A 24760-nucleotide genomic window follows, 5' to 3' on the forward strand; every position below is an offset into this window, starting at 1 on the left:
AGGGATAGGATTTATGAACATCTGGATAGGAATAACGTGATCAAGGATAGTCAGCATGGTTTTGTGAAGGGCAGGTCGTGCCTCACAAACCTTATTGAGTTCTTTGAGAAGGTGACCAAGGAAGTGGACGAGGGTAAAGCAGTAGATGTGATGTATATGGATTTTAGCAAGGCGTTCGATAAGATACCCCATGGTAGGCTAATGCTAAAACTTCGGAGGTATGGCATTGAGGGTGAATTAGAGGTTTGGATTAGGAATTGGCTGGCTGGAAGGAGACAGAGGGTAGTAGTTGATGGAATAGGTTCATCTTGGAGTGCAGTTACTAGCGGTGTTCCACAAGGATCTGTTTTGGGACCATTGCTGTTTGTCATTTTTATAAATGACCTAGAGGAGGGGCTTGAAAGCTGGGTGAGCAAGTTTGCGGATGACACGAAAGTCGGTGGAGTTGTGGACAGCGAAGAAGGATGTGGCAGGTTACAGCGGGATATATATAAGTTGTAGAGCTGGGCAGAAAGGTGGCAAATGGAGTTCAATGTAGCTAAGTGTAAAGTCATTTTGGTAGAAGTAACGAGAAGATGGAGTACTGGGCTAATGGTAGGCTACTTGGTAGTGTGGATGAGCAGAGGGATCTTGGTGTCCATGTACACAGAGCTCTGAAAGTTGCCACCCAGGTAAATAGTGCTGTGAAGAAGGCATATGGTGTACTGGGCTTTATTCGTAGAGGAATTGAGTTCCAGAGTCCTGAGGTCATGTTGCAGTTGTATAAGACTCTGGTGCGGCCTCATCTGGAGTATTGTGTGCAGTTTTGGTCGCCATACTATGGGAAGGATGTGGAGGCCTTGGAACGAGTGCAGAGGACGTTTACCAGGATGTTGCCTGGCATGGTAGGAAGATCGTATGAGGAAAGGCTGAGGCACTTGGGGCTGTTCTCATTGGAGAAAAGAAGGTTTAGAGGAGATTTGATAGAGGTGTACAAGATGATTAGGGGTTTAGATAGGGTTGACAGTGAGAACCTTTTTCTGCTAATGGAGTCAGCTGTTACTAGGGGACACAGCTTTAAATTAAGGGGTGGTAGGTATAGGACAGATGTTAGGGGTAGATTCTTTACTCAGCGGGTTGTGAGTTCATGGACTGCCCTGCCAGTAGCAGTGGTGGACTTTCCCTCTTTATGGTCATTTAAGCGGGCATTGGATAAGCATATGGAGGTTATTGGGCTAGTGTAGGTTAGGTAGGCTTTGGTCGGCACAACATCGAGGGCCGAAGGGCCTGTACTGCGCTGTATTTTTCTATGTTCTATGTCTTTTTTCCCAGGGTAGGGGAGTCCAAAACTAGAGGGAATAGGTTTAAGGTGTGAGGGTTAAATATAAAGATATAAAAGGAATCTGTAGAGCAACTTTTTCACACAGTGGGTGGTGTGTGTACGGAATGAACTGCCAGAGGAGTTGGTGAAGGCTGGTACATTTACAACGTTCATCGTAGTTTAATTTTACTCGAGTGTAAGGGAAGAATATGGCGTATGAGCTATGTAACATTTACAAGGTGTCTGAATGCATACATGCATAGAGGGATATGAACCAAATACTGGCAAATGGGGATTAGTTTAATTTAGGATATCTGATTGGCGTGGAAGAGTTAAACTGAAGAGTCTGTTTCCATGCTGTACAACTCTGACTCTATGATTATGAACATAGAACATAGAAAAGTACAGCACAGAACAGGCCCTTTGGCCCACAATGTTGTGCTGAGGATTATTCCTAATCTAAAATAAAATAACCTAACCTACACATCCTTCAATTCACTGCTGTCCATATGCATGTCCAGCAGTCGCTTAAATGTTCCTGATGAGTCTGCTTACACCACCACCGCTGGCAATGCATTGCATACATTCACAATTCTCTGCATAAAGAACCTATCTCTGATGTCTCCTCTATACCTTCTTACTAATATCTTAAAACTACAATCCCTTGTGCCAGTCAATCCTGCCCTGGGGAAAAGTCTCTGGCTACTGACTCTAGCCATATCTCTCATTTAGATTTAGATTCATAACAGTGCGGAAACAGGCCCTTCGGCTCAACAAGTCCACACCGACCCTCCGAAGAGCGACCCACCCAGACCCATTCCCCTACATTTACCTCTTCACCTAACACTACGGGCAATTTAGCATGGCCAATTCACCTAACCTGCACATCTTTGGATTGTGGGAAGAAACCGGAGCACCTGGAGGAAACCCACGCAGACACGGGGAGAATGTGAAATTGAGCTTCCTTTAAGCACAACAAGCCTGACATGACTTGAACACACAACCTTCTGATCTGTAGTCAGACACAGTCTCATTACCTTATATATCTCAATCAGATCACCCTCTATTCCTCCTTCTCTCCAGAGAGAAAAGTCTGAGTTTAGTCAACCTCTCTTTGTAAGATAAGCCCTCCAGTCCAGGCAGCATCCTGGTCAAACTTTTTTGTACCCTCTCCAAAGCCTCCGTATCTTTCTTACAAGAGGGCGACCAGGTCTGGACACAATATTCCAAGTGTGGTCTCACCAGGGTCTTGTAGCAAAGCTTCACAGCTCTTAAACTCGATCCTCCTCTTATACTTTTTTAACAAGCCTATCCACTTGGGTGGCAACTTTGAGGGATCTATGCACTTGAACACCAAGACCCCTTTGTTCCTCCACACTGCCAAGAATCCTGTCTTTAATCCTATATTCAGCATTCAAGTTCAACCTTTCAAAATGCATCACTTTGCATTTATCCAGGTTGAACTCCATTTGCCATTTCTCAGCCCAGCTCTGCATCCTGTCTATGTCACGCTGCAGTCTGCAATACCCTCATTACTATCAACGGCACCTCCAACCTTTGTGTCATCGGCAAATTGACTAACCCACCCCTCAACCTCCTCATCCAAGTCATTTATAAAAACTACAAAGAGCAGAGACCCAAGAACAGAGCCCTGTGGGACCCCACTCACCACTGACCTCTAGGCAAAATACTTTCCACCTACAACCACTCTCTGCCTCTGGCAGCCAACCAATTCTGAATCCAGACAGCCAAATCTCCCTGTATCCCAGACCTCCTGACTTTATGAATGAGTCTACTGTGGGGAACCTTATCAAATGCCTTGCTGAAGTCCATATACACCACATCCACTGCTTGATTTTCATCAACCTGTCTCATCACCTCCTCAAAGAACTCAATAAGATTTGTGAGGCATGACCTACCCCTCACCAAGCCATGCTGACTGCCTTTAATCACGCTATGCTTTTCCAAATATTCATAAATCCTATCCCTCAGAACTCTTTCCAAAACCTTGCTGACCACAAACGTAAGACTGACTGGTCTGTAATCGTCAGGAATTTCCCTATTCCCCCTCTTGAAAAGAGGAACAATATTTGCCTCCTTCCAATCCTCCGGTACGACTCCCGGGGAGAGTGAGGAAGCAAAGATCTTCACCAGTGGCTTAGCAACCTCCTTTCTCGCTTCCCGGAGCAACCTAAGATAAATCTGGTCAGACCTTGGGGACTTATCAATCTTAATGTTTGCCAATTTCCAGCACATAACTTCATCAATCTTGATGTGTTCAAGTCCCAGCTCCTCAAAGTTATCATTCAAAACCAAAGCTAAAATCTCATTTAGGGCTTCCCCTATCTGCTCACACACCAAGTATAATTTCCCTACACTATCCCTGACCGGCCCTACCTTCTCCCTGATCATTCTCTTATTCCTCACGTATGAGTAAAATGCCTTTGGGTTCTCCCTAATCCTTCCTGCCAAGCCTTTCTCGTGCCCCTCCTGGCTCTCCTCAGTCCATTTCTGAGTTCCTTTCTACTAAGCCTGTAATCCTCTAAAGCTGTGCTAGATCCTTGCTTCCTCCACCTTAAAACTTCCTGGCAGCCCTTATTTCTCTCCGCTCTCTCTCTCCTTGCCATTCTGTTCAAAATGGAAGCCGGACTCTTGAGGTGAGTCCTTTTTAAGTGGAATAAACTGACTTACCCGGCAGCCCTCGCTTCTCTCTGCCCTCTCTCCTCACCGCTCTGTTCAAAATGGAGACCCGACTCTCAAGGTAAGTAAACTGACTTATCTGGTAGCCCTTGTTTCTCTCCGCCCTCTCTCCTTGCTGCTCTGTTCAAAATGACTCTGAAACTTCCACAGAATTGTTCTAAATTAGAGTCATAAGAGACATTAGATATTTTTCTAATTAACCTGTTCAGACATATTACATATGCCTGGAGCAGACCAGTTTTGAACCCTGGTGTCCTGGTCCAGAGTCATGATCTACCGTTGCACAATTAGTGCCCCTAGCAGTACCTTAGCTCTTACTGTGCTGACTTTCAACACCTGGTTGAGGGACCCAGCATCTGGAATGGGAGGCTCCACAGCAAGCCATTCCCTGCACTAGCTGCTGACACCTGTTTACCCATACATTCTCTGCGAATGAACTCTCTGTCCCCCCCATTGCTGGGTAGCTCCTTAATCAGCTCTTAACGACAGAAAAGCTGCTAGCCTCTGATTTGATGGCAGCTCTCTGTGTGGAACTTGCACTGCTGGGATTCACAATGTTGCTGAATAGTCTGCTGCTAGCTTGTCAAATGCCTGTGTGGTACAAGGTATGGTGTGCCTTCCAAAAAAAAGGAGACAGTGCATCAGTTCACTGACTGTGCAGCCAGACACCAAACTCTTGTCACCACCACACAATCCCACGTAAGCACTTGGTTATTTTTGCTCCGAGCTAAAATGTTTGATTTCCTACTTCCCTACATTGGATTATATGACAGTTCCAACATGGAAATACATGAAATCAAAGTGAGGAATATAGTGCTGAACTCAGTCAGTTTCTCTCACCACAATATAGTAAAGGAAGCATTGGTATACATTTAGCCCAGAAAGATTGTTCCTTTGTTCCTCAGTACTCCCTAAGGCCCAATCATGCATTGTGCATATCCTCACCTCATTAGATCTCCCAAGATCTATCACCTTGTACTTATCAAGATTAAACTCCAACTGCCGCTGCTCTGCCCAGTTGACCAGCTGATGAATATCAGACTGTAGCCTGAGACCATCCTCCTCACTGTCAATAACACTACCAATTTTCTGTCATCTTCAAATTTACTAATTATACCTTCTATATTCACATCCAAGTCATTAATGTACATAACAATTTGCAAGCATTCAGCATCTTTCTCTGTGGTACACCTTTGGTCACAGGCTTCATAACATAAAAACAACTCTTTGTCTCCTGTTAATAAGGCAATTTTGGATCCAGTTTGCCACTTGTCTTGAATCCTGTATGGTTCTTAACTTTTGGAACACCCTTCCATGTGGAATCTTATTAAAGGCCTTACTGAAGTCCATGTAAACCACATCAACTGTGTCATCTTCATCAATTTATTTTGTTCTTTTTAATAAACTCAATTAAATTAGTCAGTCATAATCTCCCTCCAAAAAATCCATTCTGACTGACCCTGATCAATCTCTGCCTTTTCAACCTTTGTTTAATCCTGCCCCTCAGATGTTTTTCCAATAATTTCCCTACTACTGACATCAGTTGCCTGTAATTACCTGACATCCCTGCTGCTCATCTGGCACGTCACCTTTGCCCAAAGTATTAAATATTTCTGCCAGGGCCCAAACAATCTCTTCCCTTGCCTCCCTTTGTCTTTCTTCCCACAGCAGCCTGGGATATACCTCATCAAGTCCTGAAGATTTATGCATCTTTACGCTTGCTAAAACATCTGGTGCTTCCTCCTTATTAATCTTAATGTGTTCAAGAACCCTACCATTCCCAACTGAAATCCCTAATTTCAATGTTTTTCTCCTTTATGAATGCATATGAGAAATATTCATCTAAGACCTCATCCACATCCTCTGCTCCACACATAGATTTCCCTGTTGGTCTTTAATAGGTCTTGTGCTTCCTTTGGTAATTCTCTTATTCTTAACATGCCTTTAAATGCCACGGTGTTTTCCCTAATCTTATCTGCCAAAGCTATTTCATGGCCTCTCTTTCACCCTCCTAATTTCATTTATAAGCAACCAACTACACTCTACACTATATACTTTTTAAGGACTACTCTGTTTTTAATGCACTATACCTGAACATAAGCTTCCATCTTTTTCTTTATTAAACTCTTAATATCTTTTCACATTCAGAGTTCCCTGAACTTGTTGCCCTTGCTCTTCAACCTTAGAGGAAAATGCTGGCCCTGTAATCTCACTATACTACTTTTCTACACTTATGTGAAGAACAAGAAGATGGCCAGAGTGAGGGTAGGGCCAATCAGGGCCAGTGGAAAGAACTTGTGCCTGGAGTTGGAGGAGATAGACGAGGTTCTTAATGAATACTTTGCTTCAGTATTCACTACTGAGAGGGACCTTGTCATTTGTGAGGACAGCATGAAACAGGTTGATACACTCGAACAGGTTGATGTTAAGAAGGAGGAAGTGCTGAAAAATATGAAAAACATAAGGATAGATATGTCTCGTGGGCCAGATAGGATATATTCGAGGTTATTACAGGAAGTGAGGGAAGGGATTGCTGCACCTTTGGCGATGTTCTGTGCGTCCTCACTGTCCACTGGTGTAGTGTCAGATAGAGGGTGGTATATGTTATTCCTTTGTTCAAGAAAAGTAATAGGATAATCCTGTGAATTACAGAGCAGTCAGTCTTACATCTGTGGTGGGCAAATTATTGAGAGGATTCTGAGAGACAGGATTTATAATTACTTGGAAAACCATAGTTTGATTAGAGATAGTCAGCATGGCTTTGTGAGGGGCAAGTCATGCCTCACAAGCCTTATTGAACTCTTTGAAGATGTGACAAAACACATTGATGAAGGTAGCGCAGTAGATGTAGTGTACATGGATTTGAGCAAGGTGTTTGATAAGGTTCCCCATGGTAGGCTCATTCAGAAAGTAAGGATACAGGGAGGTTTAGCTGTCAGCATACAGATTTTGCTGGCCCATAGAAGACAGAGGGTAGCAGTAGCTGGAAAGTATTAAGCCTGTAGCTCGGTGATGACTGGTGTTCTGCTGGGAACTCTGCTGTTTGTGATTTTTATAAACAACTTGGATGAGAAAGTGGAAGGGTGGGTTAGTAGGTTTGCTGTTGATATAAAGGTTGGTGGAGTGGTGGATTGTGTGGAGGGCTATTGTAGGTTGCAACGGGACATTGACAGGATGCAGAGCAGAGCTGAGCTGATAGTTGGCAGATGGAGTTCAATCTGGAAAAGTGTAAAGTGATGCATTTTGGAAAGTCGAATTTGAATACAGAAGACAAGTTTAAAGGCAGGATTCTTGGCATAGTGGAGGAACAGAGGGTCCATGTCCATAGATGCCTCAAAGTTGCCATCCAAGTTGATAGGATTGTTAAGGTGGCGTATTGTATGTTGGCTTTAATTAGCGGGGGATTGAGAGCAAGAGCTGTGAGGTTATGCTGCACCATTGTAGAGCTCTGGCTAGTCCACACTTGGGATATTGTGTTCAGTTCTGGTCGCCTCATTTTAGGAAGGAATTGGAAGCTTAGAAAGGGTGTGGAGATTTACCAGGATGCTGCCTGGACTGGAGGGCATGTCTTATGAAGTAAGATTGAGGGAGATAGGACTTTTCTCATTGGAGCGAAGAAGGATGAGAGGTGACTTGATAGAGATGTACAAGATGATGAGAGGCATAGCTAGAGTGACTTCTTCCCACATCAGAAATGTCTATTGCCAGGAAAATAATTTTAAGGTGATTGGAGGAAGGTATCAGGGAGATGTCAAGAATAAAAGGATGACTAGGGTAGGTATCGGTCCAGTCAAGGATAGTAGTGGGAAGTTGTGTGTGGAGGCGGAGGAGATTGGAGAGACATTAAATCAGTACTTTTCCTCAGTATTCACTCAGGAACAGGACACTGTTGCTGATGTGAATATGGAATCACAAATAATTAGAATGGATGCCCTGGAAATATGCAGGGAAGAGGTTTTGGGAATATTGGAAAGGATGAATATAGATAAGTCTCCTGGGCCTGATGGCATTTACCCCAGGATCCTATGGGAAGCTAGGGAGGAGATAGCAGAGCCATTGGCCTGGATTTTTATGTCGTCGTTGTCAACAGGAATAGTACCAGAGGACTGGAGGATAGCGAATGTGGTCCCATTGTTCAAGAAAGGGAGTAGGGATAGCCCTAGCAACTATAGGCCAGTGAGTCTGACTTCAGTGGTGGGCAAAGTCTTAGAGAGAATGGTAAGGGATAAGATTTATGAACATCTGGGTAGGAATAACGTGATCAGGGATAGCCAGCATGGTTTTGTGAAGGGCAGGTCGTGCCTCACAAACCTTATTGAGTTCTTTGAGAAGGTGACCAAGGAAGTGGATGAGGGTAAAGCAGTAGATGTTGTGTATATGGATTTTAGTAAGGCGTTCGATAAGGTTCCCCATGGTAGGCTAATGCTAAAACTTCGGAGGTATGGCATTGAGGATACATTAGAGGTTTGGATTAGGAATTGGCTGGCTGGAAGGAGACAGAGGGTAGTAGTTGATGGATTATGTTCATCTTGGAGTGCAGTTACTAGCGGTGTACCACAAGGATCTGTTTTGGGACCATTGCTTTTTGTTATCTTTATAAATGATCTAGAGGAAGGACTTGAAAGCTGGGTAAGCAAGTTTGCGGATGACACAAAAGTCGGTGGAGTTGTGGATAGTGAGGAAGGAAGTGGTAGGTTACAGCGGGATATAGATAAGTTGCAGAGCTGGGCGGAAATGTGGCAAATGGAATTCAATGTAGCTAAGTGCGAAGTCGTTCACTTTGGTAGGAATAACAAGATGATGGATTACTGGGCTAATGGTAGGCTACTTGGTAGTGTGGATGAGCAGAGGGATCTTGGTGTCCATGTACACAGATCTCTGAAAGTTGCCACCCAGGTAAATAGTGCTGTGAGGAAGGCATATGGTGTACTGGGCTTTATTGGCAGAGGAATTGAGTTCCGGAGTCCTGAGGTCATGTTGCAGTTGTATAAGACTCTGGTGCGGCCTCATCTGGAGTATTGTGTGCAGTTTTGGTCGCCATACTATAGGAAGGATGTGGAAGCTTTAGAACGAGTGCAGAGGAGGTTTACCAGGATGTTGCCTGGAATGGTAGGAAAATCTTATGAGGAAAGGCTGAGGCACTTGGGGCTGTTCTCATTGGAGAAGAGAAGGTTTAGGGGAGATCTGATAGAAGTGTATAAGATGATTAGGGGTTTAGATAGGGTAGATACTAAGAACCTTTTACCGCTAATGGAGTCAGGTGTTACTAGGGGACATAGCTTTAAATTAAGGGGTGGTAGGTATAGGACAGAGGTTAGGGGTAGATTCTTCACACAGCGGGTTGTGAGTTCATGGAATGCCCTGCCCGTATCAGTGGTGAACTCTCCTTCTTTATGGTCATTTAAGCGGGCATTGGATAGGCATTTGGAAGTTATTGGGCTAGTATAGGTTAGGTAGGATTCGGTCGGCGCAACATCGAGGGCCGAAGGGCCTGTACTGCGCTGTATCCTTCTATGTTCTATGTTCTATGTTCTATGTCAGATGTTGGTTCTTTACACAGAGAATGATATGGATATGGATTTTAGTAAGGCGTTCGATAAGGTTCCCCATGGTAGGCTAATGCTAAAACTTCAGAGGTATGGCATTGAGGATACATTAGAGGTTTGGATTAGGAATTGGCTGGCTGGAAGGAGACAGAGGGTAGTAGTTGATGGATTATGTTCATCTTGGAGCGCAGTTACTAGCGGTGTACCACAAGGATCTGTTTTGGGACCATTGCTTTTTGTTATCTTTATAAATGATCTAGAGGAAGGACTTGAAAGCTGGGTAAGCAAGTTTGCGGATGACACGAAAGTCGGTGGAGTTGTGGATAGTGAGGAAGGAAGTGGTAGGTTACAGCGGGATATAGATAAGTTGCAGAGCTGGGCGGAAATGTGGCAAATGGAATTCTTTAAATTAAGGGGTGGTAGGTATAGGACAGATGTTAGGGGTAGATTCTTCACACAGCGGGTTGTGAGTTCATGGAATGCCCTGCCCGTATCAGTGGTGAACTCTCCTTCTTTATGTTCATTTAAGCGGGCATTGGATAGGCATTTGGAAGTTATTGGGCTAGTATAGGTTAGGTAGGACTCGGTCGGCGCAACATCGAGGGCCGAAGGGCCTGTACTGCGCTGTATCCTTCTATGTTCTATGTTCTATGATGGGTGCATGGAATGCACTGCCAGCAGTGATAGTAGATTCAGATACATTAAGAACATTGAAGTGACTCTTAAATAGGCACATGGATGATAGTAAATTGAAAAGTATGTAGGTTAGTTTGAACTTGGAGTAGGATAAAAGGTCAGCACAACTTTGAGGGTTGAAAGGCCTGTACCGTGCCGTACTGTTTTATGAGTGTAGTGCTGGAAAGCACAGCAGGTCAGGCAGCATCTGAGGAGCAGGGGAATCAACGTTTTGGGGTTCCTGATGAAGGGCTTATGCCCGAAACGTTGATTCTCCTGCTCTTCGGATGCTTCCTGACATGCTGTGTTTTTCTAGCACTACATTCTCGACTCTGATCTCCAGCATCTGATGTCGTCACTTTCTCCTGTACTTTTTTTTTGTTTTATGTTCTTAAAAGACACTGACTTTCCAAATATAGACTTACCTGCAAGTAGCTGCCCCATCTCTCATAGGACTTCCTACATTTTCTTTTGTACAGTATGGAAACAGATCCTTCTGTCCAACCCATCCATGCCGAGCAGATATCCCATCCCAATCTAGTCCCACCCACCAGCACCCGGCCCATATCCCTCCAAACCCTTTCTATTCGTATACCCGTCCAAATGCCTTTTAAACATTGCAATTGTACTAGCCTCCCTCCTTCCTCTGGCAGCTCATTCCATACGTGTACCACCCTGTGCGTGAAAACGTTGCCTCTTAGGTCTCTTTTATATCTTTCCCCTCTCACCTTAAACCTATGTCCTCTAGTTCTGGGCTCCCCCACCCCAGGGAAAAGACTTTGTCTATTTATCCTATTCATCTATTCCACCACATCCATAGGCCTATTCACATTCACATCTCCCTCTATATTCTTGACAGATTTACTATATCAAATTATCAGACTGATTCTTGAGGTGGCAGGACTGACCATATAAGGAAAGACTGCATCTATTAGGACTAAATTAATTTAAAAGTTTAGAAGAGTGAAGGGGACATATCATAGAAACTTAGAAACATTTTAACAGGACTAACAGGACAAACTCAAGAGTGTTCCAGATTACCAGGGAGCCCAAAACCAATGTTCACAGTCTAATGATATGGGGTAGGTCATTTAGGACTGAAATGAGGAGTCATTTCTTCACCCATAGATTGGTGAGCCTCTGCAATTCTCTGTCACAGGAAGTATTAAGGCCAAAACATTAAATGTTTAAGGAGATGTAGTTCTTGGAGCTAAAGGTAAAAGCAGGAACAGGGTATTGAGTAGAATGATCAGCAATCATATTGAATAGTGGAGCAGGCTTGAAGGACTGAATGGCCACACTTCTATATTTCTTAGATCTTCTCATTAATGGTTAATCCCTTCTGTACTTCCGGCCTGATACTGTATAGCCCTTGCAGGAGTGAATACTACTGGCACAAAAAAGCTCTCCTGGATGCATTTTAAAAATTCCACCCATCTTTCACACTAAGGTGATCTTAGTTATTGTTAGTAATATTGAAGTCCTCACAACTATAACCCTGTTTCCCTCACACTTTTGTGTGATTGCCCTCATTATCTGCTCCTCTATCTTCCTCTGACTGTTGGGAGGCCTGTAGTATAATCCCAGAAATCTAATCACCCCATTTTTATTTCTAAGGTCTATCCAGATCAACTCATTTAATGGGGTGTCTAGGATGTTCTCCCTCATCACTGCAGTGATAGTTTCCCTTATCAAGAATACAATGCTGCCAGTCCTGCCCTTCCCTTTACCATGTCTCAGTGATTGCAACAATATCATATTCCCACATGCAGATTAACACTCTTTAAATTCATTCACCATATCAATCAGGCTTCTTGCATTAAAATAGATACAATTTAGCTTTCTGATCCACGTATGTGCCTTATTCTGCCCATGTCTCCTCGGCTTCCGGACTGCCCTAGTATCTAATCTGCTTGGACCTTGCTCCTGAGTTTCATCTACACTCAGCTCCATTCCATTGACATCCCTCTGCCAGAGTTCTCAGATACTTCATCAGAACCTCAATATAACAGAAATGGCTTTTAGAATTTGATAAAGGGAATATTATGTAGCTTATGTAAAATAATACAAATCCATGTACAATTTTTACAGTTTGACTAAATCTTCTGTTTCTCTTATTTTCCAGTCGACCAAACACGTCCTTTAACTGGTTCATAAACCCTCTGAAATCCTTTGTCTTCTTTATCTGGAAGAACTACAAGTGGTATATCATCGGCCTGCTGGTCATAGCCATCCTGGCTCTCTTCATCTTTCTCATCCTTTACACAATGCCACAATTTATCAGTGAGAAGATTATCAATGGCTGATACTTTCATCAAACACAGCATTTGCAGATTAATAATGCACTCACAGTGATAACTCCAACACAGTGACAATTCCAACACGATGACAACTCCAACACGGTGACAACTCCAACACGGTGACAACTCCAACACGATGACAACTCCAACACGATGACAACTCCAACACAGTAACAACTCCAACACGATGACAACTCCAACACGGTGACAACTCCAACACGGTGACAACTCCAACACAGTAACAACTCCAACACAATGACAACTCCAACACGGTAACAACTCCAACATGGTAACAACTCCAACATGATGACAACACCAACACGGTGACAACTCCAACACGATGACAATTCCAACACGATAACAATTCCAACACGGTGACAACTCCAACACGGTAACAACGCCAACACGGTGACAACTCCAACACGGTAACAACTCCAACATGATAACAGTGTCAACATGGTGACAAGTCCAACATGGTAACAACTCCAATACGGTATCAACTCCAACATGGTGACAACTCAACATGTTGACAACTCCAACACGGTGACAACACCAACATGATGACAGTGCCAACATGGTGACAACTCCAAAACGATGTCAATTCCAACACGATGACAACTCCAACACGGTAACAACTCCAATATGATGACAGCGCCAACGCGGTGACAACTCCAACACGGTGACAACTCCAACATGGTAACAACTCCAACACAGTAACAACTCTAACACGCGAACAACTCCAACATGGTGACAACTCCAGCACGGTAAAACTCCAACATGGTAACAACTCCAACACAGTAACAACTCTAACATGGTGACAACAGCAACACGGTAACAACTGTAATTCAGTGACAAACTCCAACACGGTGAGAACTCCAACATGGTAACAACTCCAGCACGGTAACAATTCCAACACGGCAACAACTCCAACACAGTAACAACTCTAACACGGTAACAACTACAACACAGTGACAACTCCAGCACGGTGACAACTCCAACACGATGACAATTCCAACATGGTAACAACTCCAACACGGTAATAACTCCAACAAGGTAACAACTCCAACGTGATGACAGCGCCAACACGGTGACAACACCAGCACGGTAACAACTCCAACACGGTAACAACTCCAACACTGTGACAACGCCAACACAGTGACAACTCCAACGCGATAACAACTCCAACGCGATGACAACTCCAACACGATGACAACTCCAACATGATGACAACTCCAACATGATGACAACACCAACACAGTGACATCTCCAACACGGTAAAAACTCCAGCACGGTGACAACTCCAAAACGATGTCAATTCCAACACGATGACAATTCCAACTTGATGACAACTCCAACACAGTAACAACTCCAATATGATGACAGCGCCAACATGGTAACAACTCCAACACAGTAATAACACCAACACGGTGACAACTCAACACGTTGACAACTCCAACACGGTGACAACACCAACATGATGGCAGCGCCAACACGGTGACAGCTCCAAAACAATGTCAATTCCAACACATTGACAACTCCAACACGGTAACAACTCCAACATGATGACAATGCCAATACGGTGACAACTCCAACATGATGACAGCTCCACACACGATAACAACTCCAACACTGTGACAGCTCCAATACGGTAACAATTCCAACACAGTAAAAACTCTAAAACGGTAACAACTCCAACAAGGTGACAACTCCAACAAGGTGACAACGCCAACACAGTACCAAGTCCAACATGGTAACAATTCCAGTACAGTGACAACTCCAGCACGGTAACAACTCCAACACAGTAACAACTCTAACACGGTAACAACTCCAACATGGTAACAATTCCAACATGTTGACAACTCCAACACGGTGACAACTCCAACATGGTAACAACTCCAACATGGTGACAACTCCAACACGATGACAACACCAACACAGTGACAACTCCAACACGGTAACAACTCCAGCCCGGTGACAACTCCAAAACGATGTCAATTCCAACGCGATGACAGTTCCAACTTGATGATAACTCCAACATGGTAACAACTCCAACATGATGACAGCGCCAACACGGTGACAACTCCAACATGGTAACAACTCCAACATGGTGACAATGCCAACAAGGTGACAACTCTAACACAGTAACAAGTCCAACATGGTAACAACTCCAATACAGTGACAACTCTAACACAGTAACAACTCCAACACGGTGACAACTCCAGCACAGTAACAATTCCAACACGGTAACAACTCCAACACGGTGACAACTCCAGCACAGTAACAATTCCAACACGGTAACAACTCCAACACAGTAACAACTCTAACACGGTAACAACTCTAACACGGTAACAACTCCAACACGGTGACAACTCCAACACAGTAACAACTCCAACACAGTAACAACTCCAACACAGTAACAACTCTAACATGGTAACAACTTCAACACAGTAACAACTCCAACACGATGACAACTCCAACACGGTAACAACTCCAAGATGATGACAACACCAACACGATGACAACTCCAACACGGTGACAACTCCAACATGATGACAACACCAACAGGATGACAACTCCAACACTGTAACAACTCCAACACGATGACAATTCCAACACGATGACATCTCCAACACAGTGACAACTCAAACATGATGGCAACACTAACACAGTGACAACTCCAACACGGTAGCAACTCCAGCACGGTGACAACTCCAACATTATCACAATTCCAACACGATGACAATTCCAACACGGTAACAACTCCAACACGGTAACAACTCCTACACGGTAACAACTCCTACACGGTAATAACTACAACATGGTAACAACTCCAACATGATGACAACGCCAACACGGTGACAACTCCAACACGGTAACAACTCCAACACGGTAACAACTCCAACACGATGACAGCTCCAACACGATGACAGCTCCAACACAGTGACAACTCCAACACGGTGACAACTCCAACTTGATGACAGTGCCAACACGGTGACAACTACAAAACGATGTCAATTCCAACATGTTGACAGCTCCAACACGGTAACAACTTCAACACGATGACAACTCCAACACTGTAACAACTCCAACACGATGACAATTCCAACACAATGACAACTCCAACATGATGACAACACCAACACGGTGACAACTCCAACACGGTAACAACTCCAGCACAGTGACAACTCCAACATTATGACAATTCCAACACGATGTCAATTCCAACACGGTAACAACTCCAACACGGTAACAACTCCAACAGGATGACAACTCCAACACGGTAACAACGCCAACATGATGACAACTCCAACACGGTAACAACTCCAACATGATGACAACACCAACACGATGACAATTCCAACACTGTAACAACTCCAACACGATGACAACACCAACACGATGACAACTCCAACAATGTAATAACTCCAACACGATGACAATTCCAACACGATGACATCTCCAACATAGTGACAACTCCAACATGATGACAACACCAACACGGTGACAACTCCAACACGGTAACAAATCCAACACGGTAACAACTCCTACACGGTAACAACTCCTACACAGTAATAACTCCAACACGATGACAACTCCAACACAGTGACAACACCAACACGGTGACAACTCCAACATGGTAAAAATTCCTACACGGTGACAACTCCAAAACGATGTCAATTCCAACACGATGACAACTCCAACACGGTCACAACTCAAACATTATGACAGCGCCAACACGGTAACAACTCCAGCACTGTGACAACTCCAACATTTTGACAATTCCAACACGGTAACAACTCCAACATGGTAACAACTCCAACACGATGACAACTCCAACACGATGACAACTCCAACACGGTGACAACTCCAACATGATGACAACTCCAGCACGGTAACAACTCCAACACGATGACAATTCCAACACGATGACATCTCCAACACAGTGACAACTCCAACATGATGACAACACCAACACAGTGACAACTCCAACAGGGTAACAACTCCAGTACGGTGACAACTCCAACATTATGACAATTCCAACACGATGACAATTCCAACTTGATGACAACTCCAACATGGTAACAACTCCAACATGATGACAGCTCCAACATGGTAACAGCTCCAACATGGTGACAATGCCAACACGGTGACAACTCCAACACGGTGACAACTCCAACAAGGTGACAACTCTAACACAGTAACAACTCCAACACGGTGACAACTCCAGCACAGTAACAATTCCAACACGGTAACAACTCCAACACAGTAACAACTGTAACACGGTAACAACTCCAACACGGTGACAACTCCAGCACAGTAACAACTCGAACACAGTAACAACTCTAACATGGTAACAACTTCAACACGGTAACAACTCCAACACGATGACAACTCCAACACGGTAACAACTCCAAAATGATGATAACACCAACACGATGACAACTCCAACACGGTAACAACACCAACATGATGACAACACCAACATGATGACAACACCAACACGATGACAACTCCAACACTATAACAACTCCAACATTATGACAATTCCAACACGATGACAATTCCAACACGGTAACAACTCCAACACGGTGACAACTCCCACACGGTGACAACTCCAACACGGTAACAACTCCAACATGGTGACAATGCCAATACGGTGACAACTCCAACACGGTGACAACTCCAACAAGGTGACAACTCCAACACAGTAACAAGTACAACATGGTAACAACTCCAACAAGGTGACAACTCTAACACAGTAACAACTCCAACACGGTGACAACTCCAGCACAGTAACAACTCCAACACAGTAACAACTCTAACATGGTAACAACTCCAACAAGGTGACAACTCTAACACAGTAACAACTCCAACACGATGACAACTCCAACACGGTAACAACTCCAAGATGATGACAACACCAACACGGTGACAACTCCAACACGGTAACAACTCCTACACGGTGACAACTCCAAAACGATGTCAATTCCAACACGATGTCAATTCCAACACGATGACCACTCCAACACGGTCACAAGTCCAACATTATGACAGCGCCAACACGGTAACAACTCCAGCACTGTGACAACTCCAACACGTTGACAACTCCAACACGGTGACAACTCCAACATGTTGACAGCTCCAACACGGTAACAACTTCAACACGATGACAACTCCAACACTGTAACAACTCCAACACGATGACAATTCCAACACAATGACAACTCCAACATGATGACAACACCAACACGGTGACAACTCCAACACGGTAACAACTCCAGCACAGTGACAACTCCAACATTATGACAATTCCAACACGATGTCAATTCCAACACCGTGACACCTCCAACACGATAACAATTCCAACACGATGACAACTCCAACACAGTGACAACACCAACACGGTGACAACTCCAACATGGTAAAAATTCCTACACGGTGACAACTCCAAAACGATGTCAATTCCAACACGATGACAACTCCAACACGGTCACAACTCCAACACGGTGACAACTCCAACTTGATGACAGTGCCAACATGGTGACAACTACAAAACGATGTCAATTCCAACATGCTGACAACTCCAACACGGTAACAACTTCAACATGATGACAACTCCAACACAGTAACAACTCCAACACGATGACAATTCCAACACGATGACAACTCCAACACGATGACAAATCCAACATGATGACAACACCAACATGATGACAACACCAACACGGTGACAACTCCAACACGGTAACCACTCCAGCACAGTGACAACTCCAACATTATGACAATTCCAACACGATGTCAATTCCAACACAGTAACAACTCCAACACGGTAACAACTCCTACACGGTAATAACTCCAATATGGTAACAACTCCAACATGATGACAACGCCAACACAGTGACAACTGCAACACGGTAACAACTCCAACACGGTGACAACTCCAACACGATAACAATTCCAACATGATGACAATTCCAACACAGTGACAACACCAACACGGTGACAACTCCAACACGGTAACAACTCCTACACAGTGACAACTCCAAAACGATGTCAATTCCAACACGATGTCAATTCCAACACGATGACCACTCCAACACGGTCACAACTCCAACATTATGACAGCGCTAACATGGTAACAACTCCAGCACTGTGACAACTCCAACACGTTGACAACTCCAACACGGTGACAACTCCAACTTGATGACAGTGCCAACACGGTGACAACTACAAAACGATGTCAATTCCAACATGTTGACAGCTCCAACACGGTAACAACTTCAACACGATGACAACTCCAACACTGTGACAACTCCAACACGATGACAATTCCAACACAATGACAACTCCAACATGATGACAACACCAACACGGTGACAACTCCAACACGGTAACAACTCCAGCACAGTGACAACGCCAACATTATGACAATTCCAACACGATATCAATTCCAGCATGGTAACAACTCCAACACGGTAACAACTCCAACAGGATGACACCTCCAACACGGTAACAACTCCAGCACAGTGACAACTCCAACATTATGACAATTCCAACACGATGTCAATTCCAACACGGTAACAACTCCAACAGGATGACAACTCCAACACGGTAACAACGCCAACATGATGACAACTCCAACACGGTAACAACTCCAACACGATGACAACACCAATACGATGACAACTCCAACACTGTAATAACTCCAACACGATGACAATTCCAACACGATGACATCTCCAACACAGTGACAACTCCAACATGATGACAACACCAACACCATGACAACACCAACACGGTGACAACTCCAACACGATTACAACTCCAGCACGGTGACAACTCCAACATTATCACAATTCCAACACGATGACAATTCCAACACGATGACAACTCCAACACGATGACAACTCCAACATGATGACAACACCAACATGATGACAACACCAACACGGTGACAACTCCAACACGGTAACCACTCCAGCACAGTGACAACTCCAACATTATGACAATTCCAACACGATGTCAATTCCAACACAGTAACAACTCCAACACAGTAACAACTCCAACACGGTAACAACTCCTACACGGTAATAACTCCAATATGGTAACAACTCCAACATGATGACAACGCCAACACAGTGACAACTGCAACACGGTAACAACTCCAACACGGTGACAACTCCAACACGATAACAATTCCAACATGATGACAATTCCAACACAGTGACAACACCAACACGGTGACAACTCCAACACGGTAACAACTCCTACACAGTGACAACTCCAAAACGATGTCAATTCCAACACGATGTCAATTCCAACACGATGACCACTCCAACACGGTCACAACTCCAACATTATGACAGCGCTAACATGGTAACAACTCCAGCACTGTGACAACTCCAACACGTTGACAACTCCAACACGGTGACAACTCCAACTTGATGACAGTGCCAACACGGTGACAACTACAAAACGATGTCAATTCCAACATGTTGACAGCTTCAACACGGTAACAACTTCAACACGATGACAACTCCAACACTGTGACAACTCCAACACGATGACAATTCCAACACAATGACAACTCCAACATGATGACAACACCAACACGGTGACAACTCCAACACGGTAACAACTCCAGCACAGTGACAACGCCAACATTATGACAATTCCAACACGATATCAATTCCAGCATGGTAACAACTCCAACACGGTAACAACTCCAACAGGATGACACCTCCAACACGGTAACAACTCCAGCACAGTGACAACTCCAACATTATGACAATTCCAACACGATGTCAATTCCAACACGGTAACAACTCCAACAGGATGACAACTCCAACACGGTAACAACGCCAACATGATGACAACTCCAACACGGTAACAACTCCAACACGATGACAACACCAATACGATGACAACTCCAACACTGTAATAACTCCAACACGATGACAATTCCAACACGATGACATCTCCAACACAGTGACAACTCCAACATGATGACAACACCAACACCATGACAACACCAACACGGTGACAACTCCAACACGATTACAACTCCAGCACGGTGACAACTCCAACATTATCACAATTCCAACACGATGACAATTCCAACACGGTTACAAATCCAACACGGTAATAACTCCAACATGGTAACAACGCCAACACGGTGACAACTCCAACACGGTAACAACTCCAACACGGTGACAACTCCAACACGATAACAATTCCAACACGATGACAACTCCAACACAGTGACAACACCAACACGGTGACAACTCCAACATGGTAAAAATTCCTACACAGTGACAACTCCAAAACGATGTCAATTCCAACACGATGACAACTCCAACACGGTCACAACTCCAACATTATGACAGCGCCAACACGGTAACCACTCCAGCACTGTGACAACTCCAACACGTTGACAACTCCAACACCGTGACAACTCCAACTTGCTGACAGTGCCAACACGGTGACAACTACAAAACGATGTCAATTCCAACATGTTGACAACTCCAACACGGTAACAACGTCAACATGATGACAACTCCAACACTGTAACAACTCCAACACGATGACAATTCCAACACGATGACAACTCCAACATGATGACAACACCAACACGGTGACAACTCCAACACAGTAACAACTCCAGCACAGTGACAACTCCAACATTATGACAATTCCAACACGATGTCAATTCCATCACAGTAACAACTCCAACATGGTAACAACTCCTACACGGTAACAACTCCTACATGGTAATAACTCCAACATGGTAACAACTCCAACATGATGACAACGCCAACACAGTGACAACTGCAACACGGTAACAACTCTAACACGGTGACAACTCCAACACGATAACAATTCCAACATGATGACAACTCCAACACGATGTCAATTCCAACACGATGACCACTCCAACACGGTCACAACTCCAACATTATGACAGCGCCAACATGGTAATACGTCCAACACGTTGACAACTCCAACACGTTGACAACTCCAACATGATGACAGCGCCAACACAGTGACAACTCCAAAACAATGTCAATTCCAACACGTTGACAACTCCAACACGGTAACAACTTTAACATGATGACAGCGCCAACACGGTGACAACTCCAACACGGTGACAACTCCAACACGTTGACAACTCCAACATGGTGACAACTCCAACATGATGACAGCGCCAATACGGTGACATCTCCAAAACGATGTCAATTCCAACACGTTGACAACTCCAACATGATGACAACGCCAACACGATGACCACTCCCCTCCCCACAGCACAGTGACAGCTCAAAAATGGTGACAACTCCAGCATTGTAACAATACTAAAACAGTGATAATACCTACACAGTGTCAACTCCAGTAGAGCGACAGTGCCACCAACACCGTAACAGTTCCAACACAGTAACAACACCAACACGATGTCAACTCCAATTCAGTGACAAATCCAACACAGTAAGAAGCTGTTCCATTACGGTGACAACACTGGCATCTCCACCTTAATGTGGAAAATTGCCACAAAAAGCAAGACAAATTCAACCTGGCCAATTACCACCCTATTGGTCCACCTTCGATCATCCGTAAACTGATTGAAGAGTTATTATTAGCACTATCAAAATAAACTCAGTTCCTGACTTCATTACTGCCTTGGTCTAAACATGGAGAAAACAGCTGAATTCCATAGTGAGGTGAGAGTGACTATGCTTGATATCAAAGCCAATACTTCATGAAGTGTGGAATCAAGGAGTCATAACAAAACTGGAATTAGTGGGAAACAGAGGGCAAACTTTGCTTACTGGAGTCATATCTGGCATAAAGAAAGATCATTGTGGATGGTTGGGGGTCAGTCATTTTGATCTCCAGGACATCTCTGCAGGAGTCCCTTAGAGGAGTGTCCTAGGGCCAACCATTTTCAGTTGTTTCGTCAATGACCTTTCCTCTATTTTAAGATCATGATGAGGATGTTCACTGATAATTGCAAAATGTTCAATATCATTTGTGACTCCTCAGACACTGAAGGATTCCTGAAGAAGGGCTTATGCCTGAACATCGATTCTTCTGCTCCTTGGATGCTGCCTGGCCTGCTGTGCTTTTCCAGCACCAGACTTTTCAACTCTGGTCTCCAGCATCTGCAGTCCTCACTTTCTCCTAGACACAGAAGGAGTCCTTGTTCAAATGCAACAAGATTTAGACAATATCCAGACATGGACTGACAAATGCCAGGGAACAAATATGTCCAGGGAACAAATATGTCCAACACAGTGATATCGCTGGCAGAGAGTCAGCTACAATGCAGTGAGAACATCAGCACAAAGACAACTCCAGCACAGGGACAGCTCCAACATAGTGACATCTCTAATAGGATGACAACTCCAACATGGCCACAACTCCAGTACAGTGAAACATTTGACACAATAGCAACAACCACATAGTGATACCTCTAACACAATGACAACTCCAGCACAGTGATAACACTTTTCAGCTGGAACTACCTTTTGTTGAAGTTATCTTTGTGAATATTATTGCAGACATAGTGGCTGGTTTACTGGGTAAAGAAAATTATGGAAAGCATTTGCTGTCAAAATATTCTTTACCTGTTAATTTCAATGCAATAGGAAAATGTTCCCAGCTATGGACATTATTCGCTGAAAGTTAGGTAGGGAGCCTAGGGCAAATCTTTGTCCATTAATATTTGGTTCCCTCTAGCAGTTGCCAGAGGCCCAAAGAATAATGTCCTAGAGTAGGAAGAATGTTAAACTTTTCTGACAATCTTCCACGTGGCAGTGCCTCCCAGGATCTGCAAAAATCCCAGAACAAGCTCTAATGCAATGTTGTGTCCAAACTCTTCATGAATTTCTAACTCCTTTTAAAATCATGAATTAAAGTTGTAGACCAGGAATATTGTCCTAGGCAAAAGTGAGGACTGCAAATGCTGGAAACGAGAGTTAAGATCAGAGTGGTGCTGGAAAAGCACAACAGATCAGGCAGCATCCGAGGAGCAGGAAAATCGATGTTTCGGGCAAAAGCACTTCATCAGGAATAGAGGCAAGGAGCCTCCAGGGTGGAGAGATAAATGGGGGTGGGTGGGGTGGAGAGAAGGTAGCAAAGAGTACAATAGGTGAATAGGGGTGGGGACAAAGGTGATAGGTCAGAGAGGAGGGTGGGGGAAGGTAGCAAAGAGTACAATAGGTGAATGGGGGTGTGGATGGAGGTGATAGGTCAGAGGGGAGGGTGGAGCAGATCGGTGGGAAGGGAGATTGGCAGGTAGGACAGGTCATGAAGACAGTGCTGAGCTGTAAGGGTTGGAACTCAGGTAAGGTGGGAGGAAGGGAAATGAGGAAACTGGTGAAGTCCACATTGATGCCCTGGGGTTGAAGTGTTCCGAGGCGGAAGATGAGGTGTTCTTCCTCCAGGCGTCGGGTGGTGAGGAAGCGGCGGTGGAGGAAGCCCAGGACCTGCATGTCCTCATCAGAGTGGGAGGGGGAGTTGAAATGTTGGGCCACGTGGCAGTGGGTGCAGGTCCTATCAAGTGCATTTGCAATCTACTTCTAGTGCATGCCAGACATCTGTTTACCACCCATGTTGGAATCTGCAGGATGTTTTGGACAAGTGCAGTGAGACTGAAACCTTTCCTGTGTCTGTACCTTTTTTTTGTATTCACTGCATGAGGTTATATCACGGTCACAGTGTGCTACTGTCATCTGCTATTAGCAACAAGCTTTGTATGGTCAGAGCCCTGTCTAGAAACAGTGGCAAATGATAATGAAATTGAAAAGGTTAGCAAGCCCAGTGTCTAACTCTGGCATTTTCTCACTGCATTGAGAGGTAAAGCTTTTCCAGTAAATCTTTGTGATCACAATTGAAGGGAAGTGTAATTAACTCAGCTTTGGTTAATCACTAATGCAGAATAAAGAGATCAGTGCATCCTCATTAAGGTCTCTAAATCAGTCACCTCTCAACACTCCCTCATTAATTTAAAACCAAGAGCAAGATACTCCTTGAGAGCAGAATTGCTTTCCACTGCATTAGGACTACATTCACTTGAGTTTCAATGAATGAAGGGGTCTTAATTAGAAACCTATAAAACTCTGGGAAATAGGATGAATGGAGGAAGGATGTTCCTGGTGACCAGGGTGTCCAGAACCAGGGTCACAGTTTCAGGCTCCAGTGTGGGCCATTTAGAACAGAAATAAAGTAAATGGATCAAAGAGTAC

General features: G+C 44.2%; 1 protein-coding gene across 2 annotated transcripts in view; it reads left to right on the plus strand.

The window, feature by feature from the left end:
• The window catches only part of fer1l4 (fer-1 like family member 4), a 355704-nt gene extending 332062 nt beyond the window's left edge, over positions 1-23642 (plus strand). For both annotated transcript variants that reach the window (XM_060836605.1, XM_060836606.1), the window contains exon 42: positions 12347-23642. In XM_060836605.1, the coding sequence (XP_060692588.1) occupies positions 12347-12527 (181 nt within the window). In that variant the 3' untranslated portion in view covers positions 12528-23642. The remainder of the gene's footprint in view (positions 1-12346) is intronic.
• Positions 23643-24760: the final 1118 nt, after the last annotated feature.

Source organism: Hemiscyllium ocellatum, chromosome 15 (genome assembly GCF_020745735.1).
Source record: "Hemiscyllium ocellatum isolate sHemOce1 chromosome 15, sHemOce1.pat.X.cur, whole genome shotgun sequence".
NCBI lineage: Eukaryota > Metazoa > Chordata > Chondrichthyes > Orectolobiformes > Hemiscylliidae > Hemiscyllium > Hemiscyllium ocellatum.